The sequence below is a fragment of the Rattus norvegicus genome, chromosome 13 (genome assembly GCF_036323735.1).
Source record: "Rattus norvegicus strain BN/NHsdMcwi chromosome 13, GRCr8, whole genome shotgun sequence".
Classification (NCBI taxonomy): domain Eukaryota; kingdom Metazoa; phylum Chordata; class Mammalia; order Rodentia; family Muridae; genus Rattus; species Rattus norvegicus.
Window position 1 is genome coordinate 22,970,227 of NC_086031.1, and position 24,152 is coordinate 22,994,378.

The 24,152-nt window shown below is 42.0% G+C and overlaps 1 protein-coding gene across 1 annotated transcript in view; it reads left to right on the plus strand.

The window, feature by feature from the left end:
- Phlpp1 (PH domain and leucine rich repeat protein phosphatase 1) overlaps nucleotides 1-24,152 on the plus strand; it is a 222,488-nt gene that overhangs the window by 147,095 nt on the left and 51,241 nt on the right. The window contains exons 5-7 of the mRNA NM_021657.2: nucleotides 5,137-5,283; nucleotides 5,797-6,027; nucleotides 20,561-20,763. Of these exons, the coding sequence (NP_067689.2) occupies nucleotides 5,137-5,283; nucleotides 5,797-6,027; nucleotides 20,561-20,763 (581 nt within the window). The remainder of the gene's footprint in view (nucleotides 1-5,136; nucleotides 5,284-5,796; nucleotides 6,028-20,560; nucleotides 20,764-24,152) is intronic.

The following is a 24,152-nucleotide window of genomic DNA, read 5'->3' on the forward strand; positions in this document are numbered from 1 at the left end:
GGTGATTCGTGTTGGTATTTCACCTCTAGCAGACTGGACTGTTGGTGGACCTGTGAAGTGTTCGTGAGTGGAGCGAGCGGCTCCTGCTGACCTATGATCTGAACGGTCCATTTCCTGACAGCACAGCCGGAAGTTGCTGTCAGGAACCTTTCTAAACAGGTCCACTTCCCCTCCCCCACGCTTCCTTTCCCACTACTTATGGTGGGTGGTGAGCTAAAAGGGACATTAAAGCATTTAAGAGCCATCATTTAAAAGTAATGTTTGAAAGACTTAAAGTTACAGCTACTCCTTCAGCCAGGCCACACACCTAATCCTGCCGGCACAGTTCTCCCAGCATCCAGGTATCTAAGTACATGAGCCTGTGGGGGCCATGCTGATTCGGATCACCACACATACACACATACACATTCACTCACTGTAATAGGATTTCTTTCTTATCTTAGTTTTTTTTTCTTGAATTTCTAGCTTTTAAACCATCAGACTTTTCCTATTATTATACTATAATTCTTATAGTCATTATTAAAAATATTTTAACTAGTCTAGACTCTGTAATGCTTTGATTTTCTTCTTCTGTTTATTGAGTAGTTTTAAGATAATATCTGTAGCCTGAGTGAGTATAATAGAATTGAAATACTAGTTTTTAAAAACTATTGGACCAAATGTCCATGTTTAGAATTTTTTCTTTCAAATCAGCCAGTTTTATTTTACAACTGCTTTTGTATACATATTGTTTATCTGGCATTTTGAGCCGAATGTCACTTTTTAAAAAAGGTTTAGTTCATTCTTATTTATTCATTTATTTATCTTGCTTTATTTTTCTTCATGTATGTATGTGTCTGTGATAGAATGAAGAGGGGTTATGGAGTCCTGGAGTAAAGAGGTTGCAGCTTACCTGTGGTGGGTATGAGGAACCACATTGTAGTCCTCTGCAAGAGTAATACTCTTAATGACTAGGACGTCTTTCCAGCTGTGTAGCTTAACACTGTACACTCTTATGTTACAGGGAGTTGTGATTTCCAGTCTTTTTCTACCATACTGTGGTGGTACCCGACTCGCAAGTTTTCTCGTTTTAAGTAAGCAAAAGGTCACTTTGAGCTGTGTCTCGCAGGCCTTGTTCATTGACTCTGCTTATTCATTACCTTCTAAGGACCAGAGAGATGTGCATTCTGCATGGACACTCCTGTCCTTCTGTAACAGCAGTTTGAATCTGCAGTACTAGAACCTAACTGTTTTCTGAGTACACAGAAAACTAACTCCAAGAAATCTAAGGGTTAGAGCTGCTGAGCCAGAAGAGTTTTATTGTTGGTGCATTACGAATAGGAACCCAGGTTTTTGTAGATAATCTTTAGTCCCTCTCAGAAGAATTTGGGGGAATTGGCTGTTTAGAGTTTTGCCAGGATATGGGAAACATGGCAGGAAGGGACTCACGAGAGAACTTCTCTATGAGTCAGCTCCTGCAACCTGTGACTGTAGAAAAAGACTGTGAGTGCAGCCCTACACCACATGTATTTGAATGCTTAAATTATAAGAAAGCTAGAAAGATGTGCAATGTGTTCTTTCTCTCATGTCAAATATACAGTGTCGAGATTCAGATCTCAGGCCTGCGCTCCAGGTCTGTGTGCAGCAGCAGCCGGCACCGCGTCTCAACTCCACTGCCCTGTCCCTCCCTGTGTGAACGTGACACTGCAGCCCAAGCACTCGGGCTCTGTGTCTGTGGGTGAGCCTGAGCACACATGCAGGAGAGGGTAGGACCAGGGGACAGACCCCACAGGCTATGGAAACATGAGGTACCATTTTGGTGGGGAATTGGGGAATCTTGCTTTTTATTCCTAATGTGGAAAAGATGTCTCCACATGAAATTACTTTAAACTTATTGGCATCTGCAAACAGGTGAGATAATTTTAGTGATATAGTTTGTTTAAACCAACATCCCAAATTTATCACACAGAGAGAAAGAGCAAGTCCTTCTATTGGTTCTGTCTTTTAAATATATTTCCTAATTAAAAGTCCGCAATCTGAAATACACAGAAATCTGAAACTATTTGAGTATTATTAATGATGTCCCCGATTTTTTTTAGAACGTGGGATCATGACTTTCCAACTAGTGGTCCATAGTGACGTCATCTATGACTTCAGCTATCCTGGGTGAGATCCCAACCCAGTGTGGACTATATGTGGACTCCTCCTTTCCACTGCAGCACATCTTCCTGCAGTAGTAGCACAGTGGCCAGCCTACTGACATGGCAAGTAAGGCCTACTGTTCTTTAGAGGCTGCTTGGCTCTAGGATGCAGGACCACTGTCATTATCTAAGCTATTGGTTCTCGACCTCCCTAAAGCTGTAGTGCAGTTCCTCATGTTGTGGTGACCCCCCCCCACCATAAAATTATGTCTATTGCCACTTCATAGCTGTAATTTTCCTACTTAGCAGTGACTCAGTTTCTAAAACCATCAGAAATAGGTGTTTTCTCATGGTTAGTACCCATAATCCACAGCGTGGGTTGAGAACAACTGACCCCAGTCCTCTCTTACTTTGTCATTGAGTTGATTGAGAAAATAATTGTACGTTCTTTTCTTTATGTGATGGATAACAATCATTGTATATAGGTGAATGAGAGATATTTGCTAAGAGCCTCCCGTCCCATTGAGCATGAGCTGTTTGGTTTATTCTCAACAGTGATAGAGTTCTATTAAATCTGTTTGCGTAAGTGAGTTTCACTTGCTGCATTGTTAACTTCTCTGAAAGCCAGGTCTTCTTTGTTCCCCTTGGGTACTTCCTAACTGTGAAATCCTGTTCTCTTTCTGGAAATCTATATGTTCTGTTATGTTGTTCCATTTCCTTCCTGGAAGGTCTTGTAATTCTCAATTTAATAACATGCAAACTTTTAAGCTGTACCCTGTTCTTAGCAAATGTGGAAAGCAGGTAGAAAGAGGGCCACTGTTTTGGTTGACTGGGAACAATGGTTTCATCTGCAGTGACTGGGAGAAACATCTGAGGGGATGCTGTCATATTTGAGGGGAGAAGGGATAGAGCAACTGCTGGTTACATTTGAGTAACACATGATGATTGCTTTGTAAGCCTGAGTATGGCCCAGGCAATATTTGGGACATTCTTAATGAGAAAAACTAATTGTCTGCCAGTCATTTCAATGCTGTTCTGTAGCTTGTCTGATAACCTTATTCTAGCACTCCTTTGCCCTTTCCAAAACTGAAAAACACCAGGAGCCTGCCTTCAGTGAACTCTGTATATAAAAAGCAAGATAATATATAGATAATAGTGACATGTTTAATGGAAACCATTTACACAGTACAAATATTAAGGTGATTGTCATTATTTTCTAGTTTAGCAAGTCTTTTCCTGTCTGTCTGGATTCTCAGTGCGTTCAGCCAGATGTGCTTTCAAAGGAGATGCAGACTGAGAAAACTGTTAAATACCTGAAAGCACAAGTAGCACAAAGCAAGTGCCGTGGATCCCTGTAAAAATAGCTTCGACCTTGGGATTTGACGAGAGGGTCTTAAACTCTTTGGAGGTTCCCAAAATATCTCTTGCAAACCCTGGAGTAGCAGAGCCCGTCACCTTACCTTGTATGTGAGAGGGTATAGGCAAGCGGAATAAAGAAAAAGAAGTCTCTCTAAAGATCTAATGGACAGAAGTATAATAGTAAAAACAACTAAAAAAATGGAAATTCAGTAAAACAATCATTATTTGCCTTTTTGTCAATCTAAGTTACTAGTAGATCTATATTCATGCATCCAATAAGATAGCTGTTATTAAAAATGGTAATGCTTTGGCCCTGTTCAGTAGGTACACTATCAATTTTCTATGCTGAATAAAATTTTACATTTCGTGGGGACTACAGCTTAATATTTTATCATAAATTTTAGTAAGTTGGTTATGTAATCACCTGTATGCTCTTAGCAGAGCGTAAAGGACTAACTATTAGGCTGGGCAGTCTTTGCAAGAATTAACCGTTTCTCATCTCATATGAGTAGATGTCCAGAGTGTAAGTGTTGAATACACAGAGAGGTAAACATTAAAGACAGCTTCTGCAGTTGCCTGAGTGACTGAGAAAATAAAAGGACCCTACCAAAGCAGAGCAGGTAGAAGGATTTATTAAGTTTTTGATAAAAGAAGTAGGATGGCTCAGAGCAAGGACAGGTTGTGTCTTAGGGTTTTACTACTAAGAACAGACACCATGACCGAGGCAACTCTTATAAGGACAACATTTAATTGGGGCCAGGCTCAGAGGTTCAGTCCAGTATCATCAAGGTGGGAATATGGCAGCATCCAGGCAGGCGTAGTGCAGGAAAAGCTGAGTTCTACATCTTCAGCCACAGGGAGCCAGGAACAGCCTGAGCATCCTCAGGCAGCTGGGAGGAGGGTCTCCAAGCCCACCCCACAGTGACACACTTCCTCCAACAAGGCCACACCTTCTAATAGTGCCACTCCCTGGGCCAAGCATATGCAAACCATCACAGGTTGTGATGGGATGGAACGAGCCATTCAAGGAGCAGTGAGATTCCAAGGAAGATGAGGTATAGAGCAGGAAAAATAGACTGGCCATGAGTGCTGGTCTGAAGTGGGAGAAGAAATAGAGATGCACATAAGGAGGAAGAGGGTTAGGGAGAGTTCGGAAGGGGCTCGGGGAAGAGCATTGGTATGAACTGAAGAGAGTTCTTCAAGAAGGTTGTGTGGGCAGCAACAAGTGCTGTGTTAGACAGGGATGATGGGAACCGGTCCTAAACCTGACTCTGCAGAGCCCGGGGCATCTGGGAAACAGCTTTGAGAGTTTGTTCTGCTGAGCTGGGGTTGGAGGCGAGAGGCACAAATTTTGGACTGGGAGATACCAGGAAGCCTTGTTTCCCAGATTTTCTTGCTCAGGGTCCTTCCCAGGACTCTTTATGTAAAAAAGTTGTCCAGTAGAACTTACTCCCCAGTCAACTCGATCTTAAAGCAACAAGTCCTGCTGAATGCTTTTACCTTTTAGGTAAAACACTGGCCTTGGACTCGGACTTACCCTCTGACTTTGCCAGAGGCAGAGTTCTACCTCAGTCAGACCAGGGAGCTGAGCAGGATTCTCCTCAGGGATCTGCTATGTGTTTGTGACTTTGTCTCTTCTCTCTCTTTATTGGGATAGATTCACCAAATTGAAGAGCCTTAACCTTTCCAATAACCACCTAGGAGCCTTTCCGTCAGCAGTCTGCAGCATCCCAACCCTGGCAGAGCTGAATGTGTCTTGCAATGCCCTGCGAGAAGTCCCAGCAGCTGTTGGAGCTATGCAGAAGTAAGTACTTTCCACCACTGCGGCTACCTGTAGAGAGCTCCGTGGAACTTGCACATCATATTAATTTATTTGTTTGCCAAGGAAGTGTGGCCTTAGACCTAGCAGTATGTCACTCTGTGGTCTGTGTACAGTTCACATGTTAAAAGTTTAGAGTTCAAAGTTGTGTGAAAATTAAAGTTCTTTATGAATGAGTTTTTCATTTTCTGAGTTACAGAATTTTAAGTCTTAGATATTAATTTTAAGAAAAAATGGAACAATGTATATTGGAGCTGGTTTGTTACCACACTTCCCCATGTATGCCTTTGCAAGTTGAGATCGGTAACAGTTCCCATTTTAATAGAAGCCTAAAGTCCTTATTTTGATCCTTTCCCTCCTTGTCCATTGTTACCTTCTACCTTGTCTTTATGCATTTTGCAGCATTACAGTGATATGAGCTTCACGGATATGTGTGTGTGTTGATAGCAAAGTTCAAAACTGTACTTTTCTGTAAAATTATTCTATTTTCTTTGATAGCTTACAGACGTTCTTGCTGGATGGAAATTTTCTCCAGTCCCTTCCTGCTGAGTTGGAGAACATGCACCAGCTCAGCTATCTGGGTCTTTCCTTTAATGAATTCACTGACATTCCAGAGGTGTTGGAGAAGCTGACTGCTGTGGATAAACTGTGCATGGCTGGGAACTGTATGGAGACCCTTAGACTACAGGCCTTAAGAAGGATGCCTCATATTAAACACGTGGACCTAAGGTAACCCCTCTTCAGAAGCAGATCCTGCTTGAGTGACTGGATGTATTGTGGGTGAGTTAGCCAAATAGTCTGAGGGAAGAAATGACTGACTGTGAGGTTTGTTCTTCCCTGAAGCTTGCATGAAAGAAATCCCACTATTGACTGACTGTCTCACCTTGATTTTGTAAACGTGAGCCCAGTTTGAATTTGCATGAATCTGTAGGAGCACTGGGGTAGGGAACTGTTTCTCTTAACTGGAAGTCATCAGACACACAGTGGACATTGGTCTTAGTCTTTCTTATCAGCCTTACCTGAGGCGTGTGATACTGCACAGCATCTTCGGGGCTTCGTTGGTGGTGGTGGTGGTGGTGGTGGTAGTGGTGTTTGTTTTTGTATTTTTTCTTTTCTTTTCTCTCTTGGCTTTCTTAATTTAAGTTAAATTGGTTTAAATTTCTTCTATATTCATTCAAGTGCCTCTGAGCTTAGCTTATCATTCTTCACAAAAATATAAATTCTATAATTTCCTGTGAGGTCCAAATTTAGCAGTGCCTTCAACTGTGATCCCTTGTAAAAGCAGAGACCACATTAAAACCCAAAAAGAATCTTCTGGCTCTGTCTTTGCTGCCAGTGGATGCCAGTGGATGCTTAGTCATTATTCTTGGGTAGGTAAGGTCCTGTTATTTTAATCACAGAGAATTATTATACAAGGGGGATGTGGTTTGCATTCCCTTAGAGATTTGTTGGTATTTGCCTGGATGCATGTATATACCAAGTGCCCACCGAAATCAGAAGAGGGTGTCAGGTCTGCTAGAACTGGAGTAATGGATAATCGTGAGCTGCCCTGTGGGAGCTGGGAACCAAAGTCCAGTCCTCAAAGGCAAACAAGTACTTTTAACAACTGAGCCATCTTTATGAGCCCAAGGAGATGCTTTTTTAAAATTAATTTATTTACATTCCAGCCATTGCCCCTTCTCCCAGTCCCCCTCTCACATTTCCTAATCCAATTCCTCCTTCCCCTTTGCCTGGAAGAGGGTCCTCTCCCACCCCACACCCCAGGCATCCCCCTTATCTGGGGCCTCACTTCTCTTGAGGATTAAGCATATCTTCTCCCACTGAGGCCAGACCAGGTAGTCCCCTGCTGCATATGTTCCAGGGGGCTTGTGTATGCAGCCCTGTCTTTCTGCTGGAGGTAGACTTTTCAGAGTTCTATTCCCCACTGTTGGGCCTTTTGGTTAAGGTCCCTCCCTTTGAATCCTGAGAGTCTCTTCCCTCTCAGGTCTCTGGGACTTTCTAGTTTCCCTACTTCCCATCATTCCATGCATATTTCCATTCATTCATTTTCCTGGCCCTCTGGACTTCTCTCAGCTCTCCCCACCCCATACCTCAGCCTGTTCCCCTTTTTCTCTTCCCCTCCCCTCTCCCACCTACATCCCTTCCTCCCTCTGCCTCCCATGATTCTTTTCTCCCCCTTCTAAGTGTGACTGAAATACCCTCACTTGGGCCTTCCTGCTTGTTAAACTTCTTATGGTCTGCGGGTTGTATCCTAGGTATTCTGTATTTTATGGCTAATATCCGCTTATCAGTGAGTATGTACTATGTATGTCCTTTTGGGTCTGTGTTACCTCACTCAGGATAATATTTTCTAGTTCCATCCATTTGCCTGCAAAACTCGGATGTCCTCATTCTTAATAGCTGAGTGGTACTCCACTGTGGAAATGAACCACATGTTCTGTATCCATTCTTCTGGGACATCTGGGTTGTTTCCGGTGTCTGACTATCACAAACAAGGCTGCTATGAACATACTGGAACATGTGTCCTTGTTATATATTGGACCGTCTTTTGGGTATATGGCCAGGAGTGGTACAGCTGGATCTTCAGGTAGAACTATTTCCAGTTTTCTGAGGAACCATCAGATTGATTTCCAGAGTGGTTGTACCAGTTTTTAGTCCCACCAGCAATGGAGGAGTGTTCGTCTTTCTGCATATCCTCGACAGCATCTGCTGTCACCTAAGTTTTTTTCACCTTAACCATTCTGATTGATGTGAGATGGAATCTCAGGGTTATTTTGATTTGTGTTTCCCTTGATGACTAAGGACTTTGAACATTTCTTTAATTGCTTCTTGCCCATTTGAGATTACTCGGTTGTGAATTCTCTGTTTAGCCTTGTACCCCGTTTTTTATATTGGGTTGTTTAATTGAGTTAATTGGGATTTATGGAGGTTAACTTCTTGAGTTCTTTATATTTTGGATATTAGTCATCTGTCGGATGTAGGGTTAGTGAAGATCTTTCTCCAGTATGTAGGTTGTCCTATTGACAGTGTCTGTGCCTTACAGAAGCTTTTCACTTCATGAGGTTCCATTTGTCAATTCTTGATCCTAGGGCCTGGGCCATTGGTGTTCTGTTCAAGAAGGTTTCCCCTATGCCAATGAGTCTGAGGCTCTGTTCCATTTTCTCTTCTATTAAATTCAGTGTATCTGGTTTTATGTTGAGGACCTTGATCCACTTGGACTTGAGCTTTGTGCAAGGTAATAAATGCAGATCTATTTTCATTCTTCTACAGCAGACCACCAGTTAGACCAGCACCGTATATTGAGGATGCTTTCTTTTTTCACTGTGTGGTTTGGCTTCTTTGTCAAAGATCAAGTGTCCATGGGTGTGTGGGTTTATTTCTGGGTCTTCACTTCTATTCTATTGGTAGATCTGTCTGTCTCTGAACCGATACCATGCATTCCTTATCACTGTTGCTTTGTAGTGGCTCTTGACATCAAGGATGATGATTTCCCCTACAAGACTTGTATTGTTGAGAATTGTGTATGCTATCCTTGGTTTTTGTCTTTCCATAAGTTGAGAATTGCTCTTTCCATGCCTGTGAAGAATTGTGTAGGAATTTTGATGGAATTGCATTAAATTTGTACATTTTTCACTTTGTTAATCCTACCAATCCATGAGTATGGGAGATCTTTCCATCTTCTGAGGTCTTTTTCAACTTCTTTCAGGCATTTAAAGTTCTTGTTATGCAGATCTTTCTGTTGCTTGGCAAAAATTACAGCAAGTTATTTTATACTATCTGTGGCTGTTGTGAAGAGTGTTGCTTTCCTCATTTCTTTCTCAACCTGTTTATTATGTGTATAAAGGAAGGATACTAACTTGTTTGAGTTAATTTTCTATCCAGTCACTTTGCCGAAGTTATCAGCTGTAGGAACTCTCTGATACAATTTTTTTTTTTTTATTAACTTGAGTATTTCTTATATACATTTCCAGTGTTATTCCCTTTCCCGGTTTCCGGGCAAACATCCCCCTCCCCCCTCCACTTCCTTATGGGTGTCCCCCTCCCAACCCTCCCCCCATTGCCGCCCTCCCCCCATAGTCTAGTTCACTGGGGGTTCAGTCTTAGCAGGACCCAGGGCTTCCCCTTCCACTGGTGCTCTTACTAGGATATTCATTGCTACCTATGAGGTCAGAGTCCAGGGTCAGTCCATGTATAGTCTTTAGGTAGTGGCTTAGTCCCTGGAAGCTCTGATTGCTTGACATTGTTGTACATATGGGGTCTCGAGCCCCTTCAGGCTCTTCCAGTTCTTTCTCTGATTCCTTCAACGGGGGACCTATTCTCAGTTCAGGGTTTGCTGCTGGCATTCGCCTCTGTATTTGCTGTATTCTGGCTGTGTCTCTCAGGAGCGATCTACATCCGACTCCTGTCGGTCTGCACTTCTTTGCTTCATCCATCTTGTCTAATTGGGTGGCTGTATATGTATGGGCCACATGTGGGGCAGGCTCTGAATGGGTGTTCCTTCAGTCTCTGTTTTAATCTTTGCCTCTCCCTTCCCTGCCAAGGGTATTCTTTTTCCTCATTTAAAGAAGGAGTGAAGCATTCACATTTTGATCATCCGTCTTGAGTTTCGTTTGTTCTAGGGATCTAGGGTAATTCAAGCATTTGGGCTACTAGCCACTTATCAATGAGTGCATACCATGTATGTCTTTCTGTGATTGGGTTAGCTCACTCAGGATGATATTTTCCAGTTCCATCCATTTGCCTACGGATTTCATAAACTCGTTGTTTTTGATAGCTGAGTAATATTCCATTGTGTAGATGTACCACATTTTCTGTATCCATTCCTCTGTTGAAGGGCATCTGGGTTCTTTCCATTTTCTGGCTATTATAAATAAGGCTGCGATGAACATAGTGGAGCACGTGTCTCTTTTGTATGTTGAGGCATCTTTTGGGTATATGCCCAAGAGAGGTATAGCTGGATCCTCAGGCAGTTCAATGTCCAATTTTCTGAGGAACCTCCAGACTGATTTCCAGAATGGTTTTACCAGTCTGCAATCCCACCAACAATGGAGGAGTGTTCCTCTTTCTCCACATCCTCGCCAGCATCTGCTGTCACCTGAGTTTTTGATCTTAGCCATTCTCACTGGTGTGAGGTGAAATCTCAGGGTTGTTTTGATTTGCATTTCCCTTATGACTAAAGATGTTGAACATTTCTTTAGGTGTTTCTCAGCCATTCGGCATTCCTCAGCTGTGAATTCTTTGTTTAGCTCTGAACCCCATTTTTTAATAGGGTTATTTGTTTCCCTGCGGTCTAACTTCTTGAGTTCTTTGTATATTTTGGATATAAGGCCTCTATCTGTTGTAGGATTGGTAAAGATCTTTTCCCAATCTGTTGGTTGCCGTTTTGTCCTAACCACAGTGTCCTTTGCCTTACAGAAGCTTTGCAGTTTTATGAGATCCCATTTGTCGATTCTTGATCTTAGAGCGTAAGCCATTGGTGTTTTGTTCAGGAAATTTTTTCCAGTGCCCATGTGTTCCAGATGCTTCCCTAGTTTTTCTTCTATTAGTTTGAGTGTGTCTGGTTTGATGTGGAGGTCCTTGATCCACTTGGACTTAAGCTTTGTACAGGGTGATAAGCATGGATCGATCTGCATTCTTCTACATGTTGACCTCCAGTTGAACCAGCACCATTTGCTGAAAATGCTATCTTTTTTCCACTGGATGGTTTTGGCTCCTTTGTCAAAAATCAAGTGACCATAGGTGTGTGGGTTCATTTCTGGGTCTTCAATTCTATTCCATTGGTCTATCTGTCTGTCTCTGTACCAATACCATGCAGTTTTTATCACTATTGCTCTGTAATACTGCTTGAGTTCAGGGATAGTGATTCCCCCTGAAGTCCTTTTATTGTTGAGGATAGCTTTAGCTATCCTGGGTTTTTTGTTATTCCAGATGAATTTGCAAATTGTTCTGTCTAACTCTTTGAAGAATTGGATTGGTATTTTGATGGGGATTGCATTGAATCTGTAGATTGCTTTTGGTAAAATGGCCATTTTTACTATATTAATCCTGCCAATCCATGAGCATGGGAGATCTTTCCATCTTCTGAGGTCTTCTTCAATTTCTTTCCTCAGTGTCTTGAAGTTCTTATTGTACAGATCTTTTACTTGCTTGGTTAAAGTCACACCGAGGTACTTTATATTATTTGGGTCTATTATGAAGGGTGTCGTTTCCCTAATTTCTTTCTCGGCTTGTTTCTCTTTTGTATAGAGGAAGGCAACTGATTTATTTGAGTTAATTTTATACCCAGCCACTTTGCTGAAGTTGTTTATCAGCTTTAGTAGTTCTCTGGTGGAACTTTTGGGATCACTTAAATAAACTATCATATCATCTGCAAATAGTGATATTTTGACTTCTTCTTTTCCGATCTGTATCCCCTTGATCTCCTTTTGTTTTCTGATTGCTCTGGCTAGAACTTCAAGAACTACATTGAATAAGTAGGGAGAGAGTGGGCAGCCTTGTCTAGTCCCTGATTTTAGTGGGATTGCTTCAAGTTTCTCTCCATTTAGTTTAATGTTAGCAACTGGTTTGCTGTATATGGCTTTTACTATGTTTAGGTATGGGCCTTGAATTCCTATTCTTTCCAGGACTTTTATCATGAAGGGGTGTTGAATTTGGTCAAATGCTTTCTCAGCATCTAATGAAATGATCATGTGGTTCTGTTCTTTCAGTTTGTTTATATAATGGATCACGTTGATGGTTTTCCATATATTAAACCATCCCTGCATGCCTGGGATGAAGCCTACTTGATCATGGTGGATGATTGTTTTGATGTGCTCTTGAATTCGGTTTGCCAGAATTTTGTTGAGTATTTTTGCGTCGATATTCATAAGGGAAATTGGTCTGAAGTTCTCTTTCTTTGTTGTGTCTTTGTGTGGTTTAGGTATAAGAGTAATTGTGGCTTCGTAGAAGGTATTCGGTAGTGATCCATCTGTTTCAATTTTGTGGAATAGTTTGGATAATATTGGTATGAGGTCTTCTATGACGGTTTGATAGAATTCTGCACTAAACCCGTCTGGACCTGGGCTCTTTTTGGTTGGGACACCTTTAGTGACTGCTTCTATTTCCTTAGGAGTTATGGGTGTTGTTTAACTGGTTTATCTGTTCCTGATTTAACTTCGATACCTGGTATCTGTCTAGGAAATTGTCCATTTCCTGAAGATTTTCAAGTTTTGTTGAATATAGGCTTTTATAATAAGATCTGATGATTTTTTGAATTTCCTCTGAATCTGTAGTTATGTCTCCCTTTTCATTTCTGATTGTGTTAATTTGGACACACTCTCTGTGTCCTCTCGTTAGTCTGGCTAAGGGTTTATCTATCTTGTTGATTTTCTCAAAGAACCAACTTTTGGTTCTGTTGATTCTTTCTATGGTCCTTTTTGTTTCTACTTGGTTGATTTCAGCTCTGAGTTTGATTATTTCCTGCCTTCTACTCCTCCTGGGTGTATTTGCTTCTTTTTGTTCTAGAGCTTTTAGGTGTGCTGTCAAGCTGCTGACATATGCTCTTTCCTGTTTCTTTCTGCAGGCACTCAGCGCTATGAGTTTTCCTCTTAGCACAGCTTTCATTGTGTCCCATAAGTTTGGGTATGTTGTACCTTCATTTTCATTAAATTCTAAAAAGTTTTTAATTTCTTTATTTCTTCCTTGACCAGGTTATCATTGAGTAGAGCATTGTTCAAGTTCCACGTATATGTGGGCATTCTTCCCTTATTGTTATTGAAGACCAGTTTTAGGCCGTGGTGGTCCGATAGCACGCATGGGATTATTTCTATCTTTCTGTACCTGTTGAGGCCCGTTTTTTGACCAATTATATGGTCAATTTTGGAGAAAGTATCATGAGGAGCTGAGAAGAAGGTATATCCTTTTGCTTTAGGATAGAATGTTCTATAAATATCCGTTAAGTCCATTTGGCTCATGACTTCTCTTAGTCTGTCGACATCACTGTTTAATTTCTGTTTCCATGATCTGTCCATTGATGAGAGTGGGGTGTTGAAATCTCCCACTATTATTGTGTGAGGTGCAATGTGTGTTTTGAGCTTTAGTAAGGTTTCTTTTACGTATGTAGGTGCCCTTGTATTTGGGGCATAGATATTTAGGTTGAGAGTTCATCTTGGTGGATTTTTCCTTTGATGAATATGAAGTGTCCTTCCTTATCTTTTTTGATGACTTTTAGTTGAAAATTGATTTTATCTGATATTAGAATGGCTACTCCAGCTTGCTTCTTCTGACCATTTGCTTGGAAAGTTGTTTTCCAGCCTTTCACTCTGAGGTAGTGTCTGTCTTTGTCTCTGAGGTGTGTTTCCTATAGGCAGCAGAATGCAGGGTCCTCGTTGCGTATCCAGTTTGTTAATCTATGTCTTTGTATTGGGGAGGTGAGGCCATTGATGTTGAGAGATATTAAGGAATAGTGATTATTGCTTCCCGTTATATTCATATTTGGATGTGAGGTTATGTTTGTGTGCTTTCACTCTCTTTGTTTTGTTGCCAAGACGATTAGTTTCTTGCTTCTTCTAGGGTATAGCTTGCCTCCTTATGTTGGGCTTTACCATTTATTATCCTTTGTAGTGCTGGATTTGTAGAAAGATATTGTGTAAATTTGGTTTTGTCATGGAATATCTTGGTTTCTCCATCTATGTTAATTGAGAGTTTTGCAGGATACAGTAACCTGGGCTGGCATTTGTGTTCTCTTAGGGTCTGTATGACATCAGTCCAGGATCTTCTGGCCTTCATAGTTTCTGGCGAAAAGTCTGGTGTGATTCTGATAGGTCTGCCTTTATATGTTACTTGACCTTTTTCCCTTACTGCTTTTAATATTCTTTCTTTATTTTGTGCGTTTGGTGTTTTGACAATTATGTGACAGGAGGTGTTTCTTTTCTGGTCCAATCTATTTGGAGTTCTGTAGGCTTCTTGTATGTCTATGGGTATCTCTTTTTTTAGGTTAGGGAAGTTTTCTTCTATGATTTTGTTGAAGATATTTACTGGTCCTTTGAGCTGGGAGTCTTCACTCTCTTCTATACCTATTATCCTTAGGTTTGATCTTCTCATTGAGTCCTGGATTTCCTGTATGTTTTGGACCAGTAGCTTTTTCCGCTTTACATTATCTTTGACAGTTGAGTCAATGATTTCTGTAGAATCTTCTGCTCCTGAGATTCTCTCTTCCATCTCTTGTATTCTGTTGGTGAAGCTTGTATCTACAGCTCCTTGTCTCTTCTTTTGGTTTTCTATATCCAGGGTTGTTTCCATGTGTTCTTTCTTGATTGCTTCGTTTTCCATTTTTAATTCCTTCAACTGTTTGATTGTGTTTTCCTGGAATTCTTTCAGGGATTTTTGCGATTCCTCTCTGTAGGCTTCTACTTGTTTATTAATGTTTTCCTGTGTTTCCCTAAGGGAGTTCTTCACATCTTTCTTTAAGTCCTCCAGCATCATGATCAAAAATGATTTTGAAACTAGATCTTGCTTTTTTGGTGTGTTTGGATATTCCATGTTTGTTTTGATGGGAGAATTGGGCTCCAATGGTGCCATGTAGTCTTGGTTTCTGTTGCTTGGGTTCCTGTGCTTGCCTCTCGCCATCAGATTATCTCTAGTGTTACTTTGTTCTGCTATTTCTGACAGTGGCTAGACTGTCCTATAAGCCTGTGTGTCAGGAGTGCTGTAGACCTGTTTTCCTCTCTTTCAGTCAGTTATGGGGACAGAGTGTTCTGCTTTCGGGCGTGTAGTTTTTCCTCTCTACAGGTCTTCAGCTGTTCCTGTGGGCCTGTGTCTTGAGTTCACCAGGCAGCTTTCTTGCAGCAGAAAAGTTGGTCTTACCTGTGGTCCCGAGGCTCAAGTTCGCTCTCGGGGTGCTGCCCACGGGCTCTTTCTGGCGGCAGCAACCAGGAAGACCTGTGCCACCCCTTCCGGGAGCTTATGCAGCCTCAGGAGTGCCCACCTGACCAGGCGGAGAGGTCTCTTTCCCACGGGGTCTGGGAGCAGATAGCTGCTGCGGGCCGGGATCCGAGAGTGTGGGACTTCTGGTAAACACAGGACGTGCCCTGTTCTAGAGGAATTCTGCCTCTGTGTGTCCCGATTTCACCAGGCAGCCTTCTTGCAACAGACAAGTTGGTCTTACCTGTGGTCCTGAGGCTCAAGTTTGCTCGGGGGGTGCTGCCCACGGGCTCTCTGGGGCAGCAGCAACCAGGAAGACCTGTGCCGCCCCTTCCGGGAGCTTCAGTGCACCAGGATTCCAGATGGCCTTTGGTGTTTTCCTCTGGCGTCCGAGATGTATGTACAGAGAGCAGTCTCTTCTGGTTTCCCAGGCTTGTCTGCCTCTCTGAAGGTTTAGCTCTCCCTCCCACGGGATTTGGGTGCAGAGGACTGTTTATCCGGTCTGTTTCCTTCAGGTTCCGGAGGTGTCTCAGGCAGGGGTCCTGCCGCTCCTGGGTCTGATACAATTTTGCGTGTTGCTTATATATGCTATCATTTCATCTGCAAATAGTGATACTTTGACTTCTTCCTTTCCAATTTGTATCTCCTTGATCTCCTTTTGTTGTCTAATTGCTCTGGCTAGACTTTGAGTACCATATTGAATAGCTAGGGAAAGAGTGGGCAACTTTGTCTTATCCCTGGTTTTAGTGGAATTGCTTTTCATTTCTCTCCATTTAATTTGATGTTGGCTATTGGTTTGATATATATTGCTTTTATTATGTTTAGGTATGTGCCATGAATTCCTGGTATATCCAAGACTTGTACCATCAAGGGATATTGTAGTTTGTCTAAAGATCATGTCACTTTTTTTTTCTTGACATAGCACATACTGGCATTAAATCAAAATCGGGTAAACTACTAAACAGTCCCATAACCCATAAGGAAATAAAAGTAATCCTTAAAAACCTCTCAACCAGAAAAAAGCCCAGGACCAGATGATTTTAGTGCAGAATTCTACCAGACCTTCAAAGAGTTAATACCAATACTCCTCAAACTATACTAGTAATCCTCAAACTATTCCACAAAATAGAAACAGAAGGAACACTATCTAATTCATTCTATGAAGCCACAGTTACTCTGATACCTTACAAAGATAGAGAACCTCAGGTCAATTTTACTTATGAATATAGATGCAAAAATACTCAATAAAATTCTTGCAAACCAAATCAAAAAAATATCAAAACCATCATACACCATAATCAAGTAGGTTTCTTCCCAGGGATGCAGGGATGGTTCAATATTTGAAAATCCATCAACACAATATACTATGTAAACAAGAAGATGCTTTTTAAATTTTATCCTAAAATAAATAGTCAAGAGCATCCATGGATTTAACTTCTTACGAAGCAGTTTACTGGGTTGAGTCTTTAATGGTAGCTTGCTCAGTTTAACCAGAATCTCATATCTTCTTACTAGCCATTGTAAATCTTGAGCCATTTGACTTCTATGCCTCCATTTCTCATCTACAAATTACAGTTAAGAATGGAACCCACTTCATGGAGTTGGGGAAAGAATTAAGTTAAACTGCTTGGCATTCCTAGCAAGGATTATGTTCTGTGGTTACCTGACGGTGGCTATCCCCATGCATGAAGCCTGCTCAACTGTCTTTCTTGGTGTCTTTAATGTTTGTGAGTGTGGGTCTGTCTTTGCTGCACTACCCACTCTCCTCCCTTGCTACAGAAGGGGCTGCATTTGCTCCCTTCTTCTCCCATGTGTGGTTTGACCTGTGGCCCGTACATCCCATCAACAGGACAGCTTGGCTTCATCTCACACTACATTGGGCAGGCCTCCTAATCAGGGCTATTAATGGTGTGCAAGGCTAGAATTCTTAATTTGCCAAATATAAATGGCTGTGATTTATTTGAGCTTAAGATATTTTCAGAATGGGATAGGAATCAATACTTTGCCTAGTTAAATTTATTTGCAAACATAATGTTATTTAATTCTGAATTGTTTATGTAGAAATTTCATTTTTCAGAATTTTGGTTTTGTTTTGTTTTGTTTTGTTTTTGCTTGGTGACTCAGTGGTAGAGGTTTGTTAGACCCAGCAACGATGGACACTGACCTCAGGTAACAAGCTTGAGATGGTTTCAGAATTTAGTGGAGTATGTGTCAAAGAAGTCATTTTTCTTGAAGGAGCTTACAAACAAGATTGATCTAATCTGTCTAGAGGTAACATTCCCTAGGAAGAGTTTTGCGAAGTCCTGGGCTTGTCCATTCTAATTTGAGTCTTTTTGAATGGCACCAGGTAGATACTGTTTACCAGAGGAGACACTGGACGTTTTGTAAACACTGAGTGCATGTGTAGGTAACTGCGTCCTTCTGGTGGCTGTGCTAAAGCAGAGAGGAGACTGTAGCCTGGGCTGCAATTCTGCCCTGGTGCTTCAGTTGAAGCTAGTAAGTAAGGGGTTATTTACGGAATTTCCTCTAAGCAAGCAGCTGCTTTGTTTGTTTGTTTGTTTGTTTGTTTGTTTTTGTGTTGAGACAGGGTTTCTCTGTGTAGACCTCTAGCTTTCCCAGAGCTCTCTTTGTAGACAAAAGTGGCCTCAAACTCACAGTGATCTGTCTGCCTCTGCCTTCTCAGTGCAGGGATTAAAGGTGTGCGCTACCAAGCCCAACTGCAAAGAGCCGATTTTATTGCATTTCCTTCCTAAAGAAATGTTATATTAAACTTACACCATCACACTTTCTTTTATCCATTCCCCCACATTGTCATTCTTCAATCTAAATATTCTCTTCTGTGCCACTAATTGCCCAGCCCCTGACGTAACTGGTCCCAGTTCTCTCTCTTTACTGGCTTCTCTCTCTGGATTGTAACTTGGGTGGTGTGTACTCATAACTTCATCTTCTTGATCATCTTGATTTTAATCATTTTTCGACCTTTCCTTAGCTCTTTTTCTTCTTGGGACCAATTTCCCTTCAGCTGTCAGCTGGAGATTTACCCTTGCTTTCCCGTATTTACACACTCTCCATACCAGTGAAGTCCTGTGCAAGTAAGGCTCTGTCTGTCTTAGAGCTGCTCATGTGCCTTCCCACACAAGCTGGGAAGCCATTTCTTTGCTACTTTTCCACAGTGAAATAGGAACTTATATTTTAGAAATGTGTAGTAATTTTACATCAGTACTGTATTCAAGCACTTCATGTATGGCAGAGTGATTACAGAAAAACAGCTGGAGTGTTAGATTTGCATAGAAAGTCATATGCTATAGGAGCTGTGTGCTGGCGTAGACCGTGGTGAGTTAGAAAGAAGGCTCCTTGGCGTGGCCTGTTAAGTAGTCCCCTCACTTATCCTTATCCCCTGTTGGCATTGAGTTGGTAAAGCCCTTGACAAATACTTCTGAGCAGTACATGAGTGTAGCCAGCCATGCTATGACTCTTCCCACTTTGTCTGTAGCATGCGTGAAAGTCACTATGTTCCTGCTTGTGGTCCAGATGCCACAGTGCCACTTCCTGGGACCTGCTTTTCCCTTTCCACAGCCTTGGGATGAGATGAGGAGTTTCCTTTTCAGTAGCTTCTGCTTTGTTGGCTTCTCTCACAGGACCGAGAGTTCTCCTGTGGAGCACATCGCAGCACTTCATCTTGTTACTGTCTGTTCAGTATAAGGGCAGAGGTCGTGGACCCCGTCATCCGCACCACCTCAGCCCCTTACAGTGCACACAGAACTGGAACACAGAGGTTCCTTTCATTTTCTTAACTATTGCTCAGAATAAAGATGCTTTTCTCATTTCACAAATGCTGGTTAGGCAACTGCTGCTCAAGGTCCCCCACCTGGAGCTGGGAGGGAATTCTCCAGGCTGCTCTCGCACTGGGCGTCACCTTCCCTTTCCTTCTCGGCATTGTTTAATGTTTCCCATTGAAACAACCCTTCTTGTTATGTAACTGTCTGTAGACTGACTTGTGATTGGGTTGCTGCTTGAAATGAAGATGATGGTGCCATTATGGTTATTCAGAGTGTGGTGTGGTAGAGAACAAGAAACAGTCTTTAAATTCTTTCTGTCGTGTTCTCAAAGATGAGGCATGTGTTCTAGTCTTTGTGCACATTCTGATAGTATAGTGAACATTTGGGAATAGACAAAGTTCTGGCTTAAGGCCAAATTTTGAGTCTTACAATGCAGAACAAGAAAAGAAGGAACTGAGAAGATCACTGTGGGGGCATGTGAAGACACCATGCGCTGCACTTGTTGTCAAGTCCTCACTCGGAGCTGTCACTCACCATTGTTGCAGTCAGCGGCTCTGCTATACGACTCTTAGCAGTTCATAGACGGAGCTCTGTTTTGTTTTTTAAAGGGTGGGCATTGCAGAGAATGTCTAGTCTCAAACTCCAACCATAATACCAGTGCCCCAATCCAGTGCACAAGCTGTGCTTTCTCAACTGGGAAGAGAGACATTGTTTCTTTTCAGAGGAAGTGTGGCCTACCTTGATACCAAGAGGTGACAGACATTGTCATCTCTTTTCTCAAAGTGGAAAATGAATTTATATTTGTTATATTGGTTTCATATCTTTCTCATATTGATCCATTGCTACTTGTCTCTGGCACCTCACCTGCATCTGCTTCTCCAACTAGTTGTCAGGGCGACCATTCTTTCCGATGTTTCTATCTGCTCTAAATTGTTGTTCCCCATCGATGCCCTTCAGTTTATGATTTCTCAATGATGTCCTGGAGGCCAGTGTTCAGTGTCTTCTTACTTGGCTCATTGAGTAGTGTCCCATGTGTGGAGATGGCTTTGTCTATCAGTCCTGATCCTGAGACTCAAGAATCCCTGTACCTAAATTCCATGTCTGGTGCTCCTGTTCAGAATGGGGCTTGAAGACCTCGTCCTTGACTTTGTTCTTTGGGGTTGCCCACATGCTTTTCCCATGATCCTGTGTCTTCCTTTTGGGAGCCAGTGTAGTTGCACTGTGTCTCAGGTGGCTCTGGGCTTCTTTCCGATGTCCTTCATGGCGTCTATACTTTCTCAACGTTGTTCTTTGGAAGCAAGTGCATTAAGTGGATATTTTTTTCTTTTCTTGAAGTGAATTAGGTAAAGCCAATATACTTTTTCCTCTTCCAGTCTTTATGACCTAAATTCTGTTTCAAAATATATCATAAAGGCTCAGACCTCTTAGAATTGTAGTTAAAAATAGTTTGTGAATGTTGCCAGTTAAACAAGGCCAGATGCATGGGAAACTCTGGCGCACTGGGACTTGAGTCCTTCATCACTGCACACTGTGTGGACTGGTGTGGTGGTTAAAAGCTTATATTTCTCTCCTTCTTCCTTAAGACTGAACATACTCAGAAAGCTTATAACAGATGAAGTGGACTTTCTGCAACATGTCACTCAGCTTGACCTGCGAGACAATAAACTTGGTGATCTAGATGCTATGATCTTCAACAACATAGAAGTTCTGCACTGCGAGAGGAATCAGCTGGTGACACTGAACATTTGTGGCTATTTCCTAAAAGCACTCTATGCTTCTTCTAACGGTGAGTAGCGTAGCACAGCAGCTGGCCCGTGTACCTGGCGCCAGCATCCATGCCTTACTGACACGGCTCCCTCCTCATCTCTGACGTAAGGGTCAAATCCTTTCCAGGTACAAGAAGAATGTTGTTTGCTATTTACTCAAATTACAAGGGGAGATTTTATTGTTCCTTGCTTGTATTTTATAGCATGATAAATTATTCCCACTGGTCATTTGTTTCTTCTGCTTAAAGTAAGGGGCGAAGTTTATATCATGATGAGTCATTGCACTGGCTACTTGATTACGTGCTGGATGGAGGGTAGAAGCAAAGTCCACTGGAGACTCCATTCAACGCCTGCAACGTTTCACTGACATTGGGATTACTGAGATCAACCTGAACGAAGCACTCAGTAGGATGCTGTAATAGCAAGATTCTTAGTTTGTTTCATAAGACTGCTTATTTTGGGGTCATTTATTAATCGTGACATTGTGGTGTGGAGCCGTAGTGAGACCCTGAACAGAGTGAATAGTTCATAAGGATGTTGGAGAGACACGTAGGAAGAGCGGGTGTGTGAGGCAGAGTGGTGCTTTCACGTGGAGCATGAGAGAGGCCCCCGGCAAGACACTGGAGAGTGCAAAGGAAAGCACACCAGCCCTGGCCCGGCGTCTGAGCTGCACTTCACGTGAGCTGCACCTACGCTGTCCGTGGGCTGTGAAGAGAGCCTCTCAGTTAGCTGGGACCAGACTGGGAACTAGATAAGGGTTGAAACTGCAGGACTTTCACAAACTACTCTGCCCAAGAATCAGAGCTCCGGCTACACAGTGGTGTCCCATTCACAAGGTTCAGAAGGCTTCGTGATGTGATTTGAGGAACTCACTCGTGACTCTCCAGAGCGTGCTCTTCAGCTGTGAGGGACCAAGAACAAGGATCGTTGAGGGACATCGTAGGTACACTTTAGCACACATAACACCGAGAAGCCACATAAGCGACCAGGAACAGAGAGTGTGTGTCTTAGAAACGTGATCCACCATATAAACAAACTGAAAGAACAGAACCACATGATCATTTCATTAGATGCTGAGAAAGCATTTGACAAAATTCAACACCCCTTCATGATAAAAGTCCTGGAAAGAATAGGAATTCAAGGCCCATACCTAAACATAGTAAAAGCCATATACAGCAAACCAGTTGCTAACATTAAACTAAATGGAGAGAAACTTGAAGCAATCCCACTAAAATCAGGGACTAGACAAGGCTGCCCACTCTCTCCCTACTTATTCAATGTAGTTCTTGAAGTTCTAGCCAGAGCAATCAGACAACAAAGGGAGATCAAAGGGATACAGATCGGAAAAGAAGAGGTCAAAATATCACTATTTGCAGATGATATGATAGTTTATTTAAGTGATCCCAAAAGTTCCACCAGAGAACTACTAAAGCTGATAAACAACTTCAGCAAAGTGGCTGGGTATAAAATTAACTCAAATAAATCAGTAGCCTTCCTCTACACAAAAGAGAAACTAGCTGAGAAAGAAATTAGGGAAACGACACCGTTCATAATAGACCCAAATAATATAAAGTACCTCGGTGTGACTTTAACCAAGCAAGTAAAAGATCTGTACAATAAGAACTTCAAGACACTGAGGAAAGAAATTGAAGAAGACCTCAGAAGATGGAAAGATCTCCCATGCTCATGGATTGGCAGGATTAATATAGTAAAAATGGCCATTTTACCAAAAGCGATCTACAGATTCAATGCAATCCCCATCAAAATACCAATCCAATTCTTCAGAGAGTTAGACAGAAAAATTTGCAAATTCATCTGGAATAACAAAAAACCCAGGATAGCTAAAACTATCCTCAACAATAAAAGGACTTCAGGGGGAATCACTATCCCTGAACTCAAGCAGTATTACAGAGCAATAGTGATAAAAACTGCATGGTATTGGTACAGAGACAGATAATGATAGACCAATGGAACAGAATTGAAGACCCAGAAATGAACCCACACACCTATGGTCACTTGATTTTTGACAAAGGAGCCAAAACCATCCAGTGGAAAAAAGATAGCATTTTCAGCAAATGGTGCTGGTTCAACTGGAGGTCAACATGTAGAAGAATGCAGATCGATCCATGCTTATCACCCTGTACAAAACTTAAGTCCAAGTGGATCAAACCAGATACACTCAAACTAATAGAAGAAAAAGTGGGGAAGCATCTCGAACACATGGGCACTGGAGAAAATTTCCTGAACAAAACACCAATGGCTTATGCTCTAAGATCAAGAATCGACAAATGGGATCTCATAAAACTGCAAAGCTTCTGTAAGGCAAAGGACACTGTGGTTAGGACAAAACGACAACCAACAGATTGGGAAAAGATCTTTACCAATCCTACAACAGATAGAGGCCTTATATCCAAAATATACAAAGAACTCAAGAAGTTAGACCGCAGGGAGACAAATAACACTATTAAAAATGGAGTTCAGAGCTAAACAAAGAATTCACAGCTGAGGAATGCCGAATGGCTGAGAAACACCTAAAGAAATGTTCAACATCTTTAGTCATAAGGGAAATGCAAATCAAAACACCCCTGAGATTTCACCTCATACCAGTGAGAATGGCTAAGATCAGGTGACAGCAGATGCTGTCGAGGATGTGGAAGAACACTCCTCCATTGTTGGTGGGATTGCAGACTGGTACAACCATTCTGGAAATCAGTCTGGAGGTTCCTCAGAAAATTGGACATTGCACTACCTGAGGACCCAGCTAAACCTCTCTTGGGCATATACCGAAAAGATGCCCCAACATATAAAAAAGACATGTGTTCCACTCTGTTCATAGCAGCCTTATTTATAATAGCCAGAAACTGGAAAGAACTCAGGTGCCCTTCAACAGAGGAATGGATACAGAAAATGTGGTACATAAAACAATGACTTTATGAAATTCATAGGCAAATGGATGGAACTGGAAAATATCATCCTGAGTGAGGTAACCCAATCACAGAAAAACACACATGGTGTGCACTCATTGATAAGTAGCTATTAACCCAAATGCTTGAATTACCCTAGATGCATAGAACACATGAAACTCAAGAAGGATGACCAAAATGTGAATGCTTCACTCCTTCTTTAAAAGGGGAACAAGAATACCCTTGGGAGGGAATAGGGAAGCAAAGTGTAGAACAGAGGCATTAGGAACACCCATCCAGAGCCTGCCCCACATGTGGCCCATGCATATACAGCCACCAAACTAGATAAGATGGATGAAGCAAAGAAGTGCAGGCTGACAGGAACCAGATGTAGATGTCTCCTGAGAGGCACAGCCAGAATACAGCAAATACATAGGCGAATGCCAGCAGCAAACCACTGAACTGAGAACGGGACCCCTGTTGAAGGAATCAGAGAAAGAACTGGA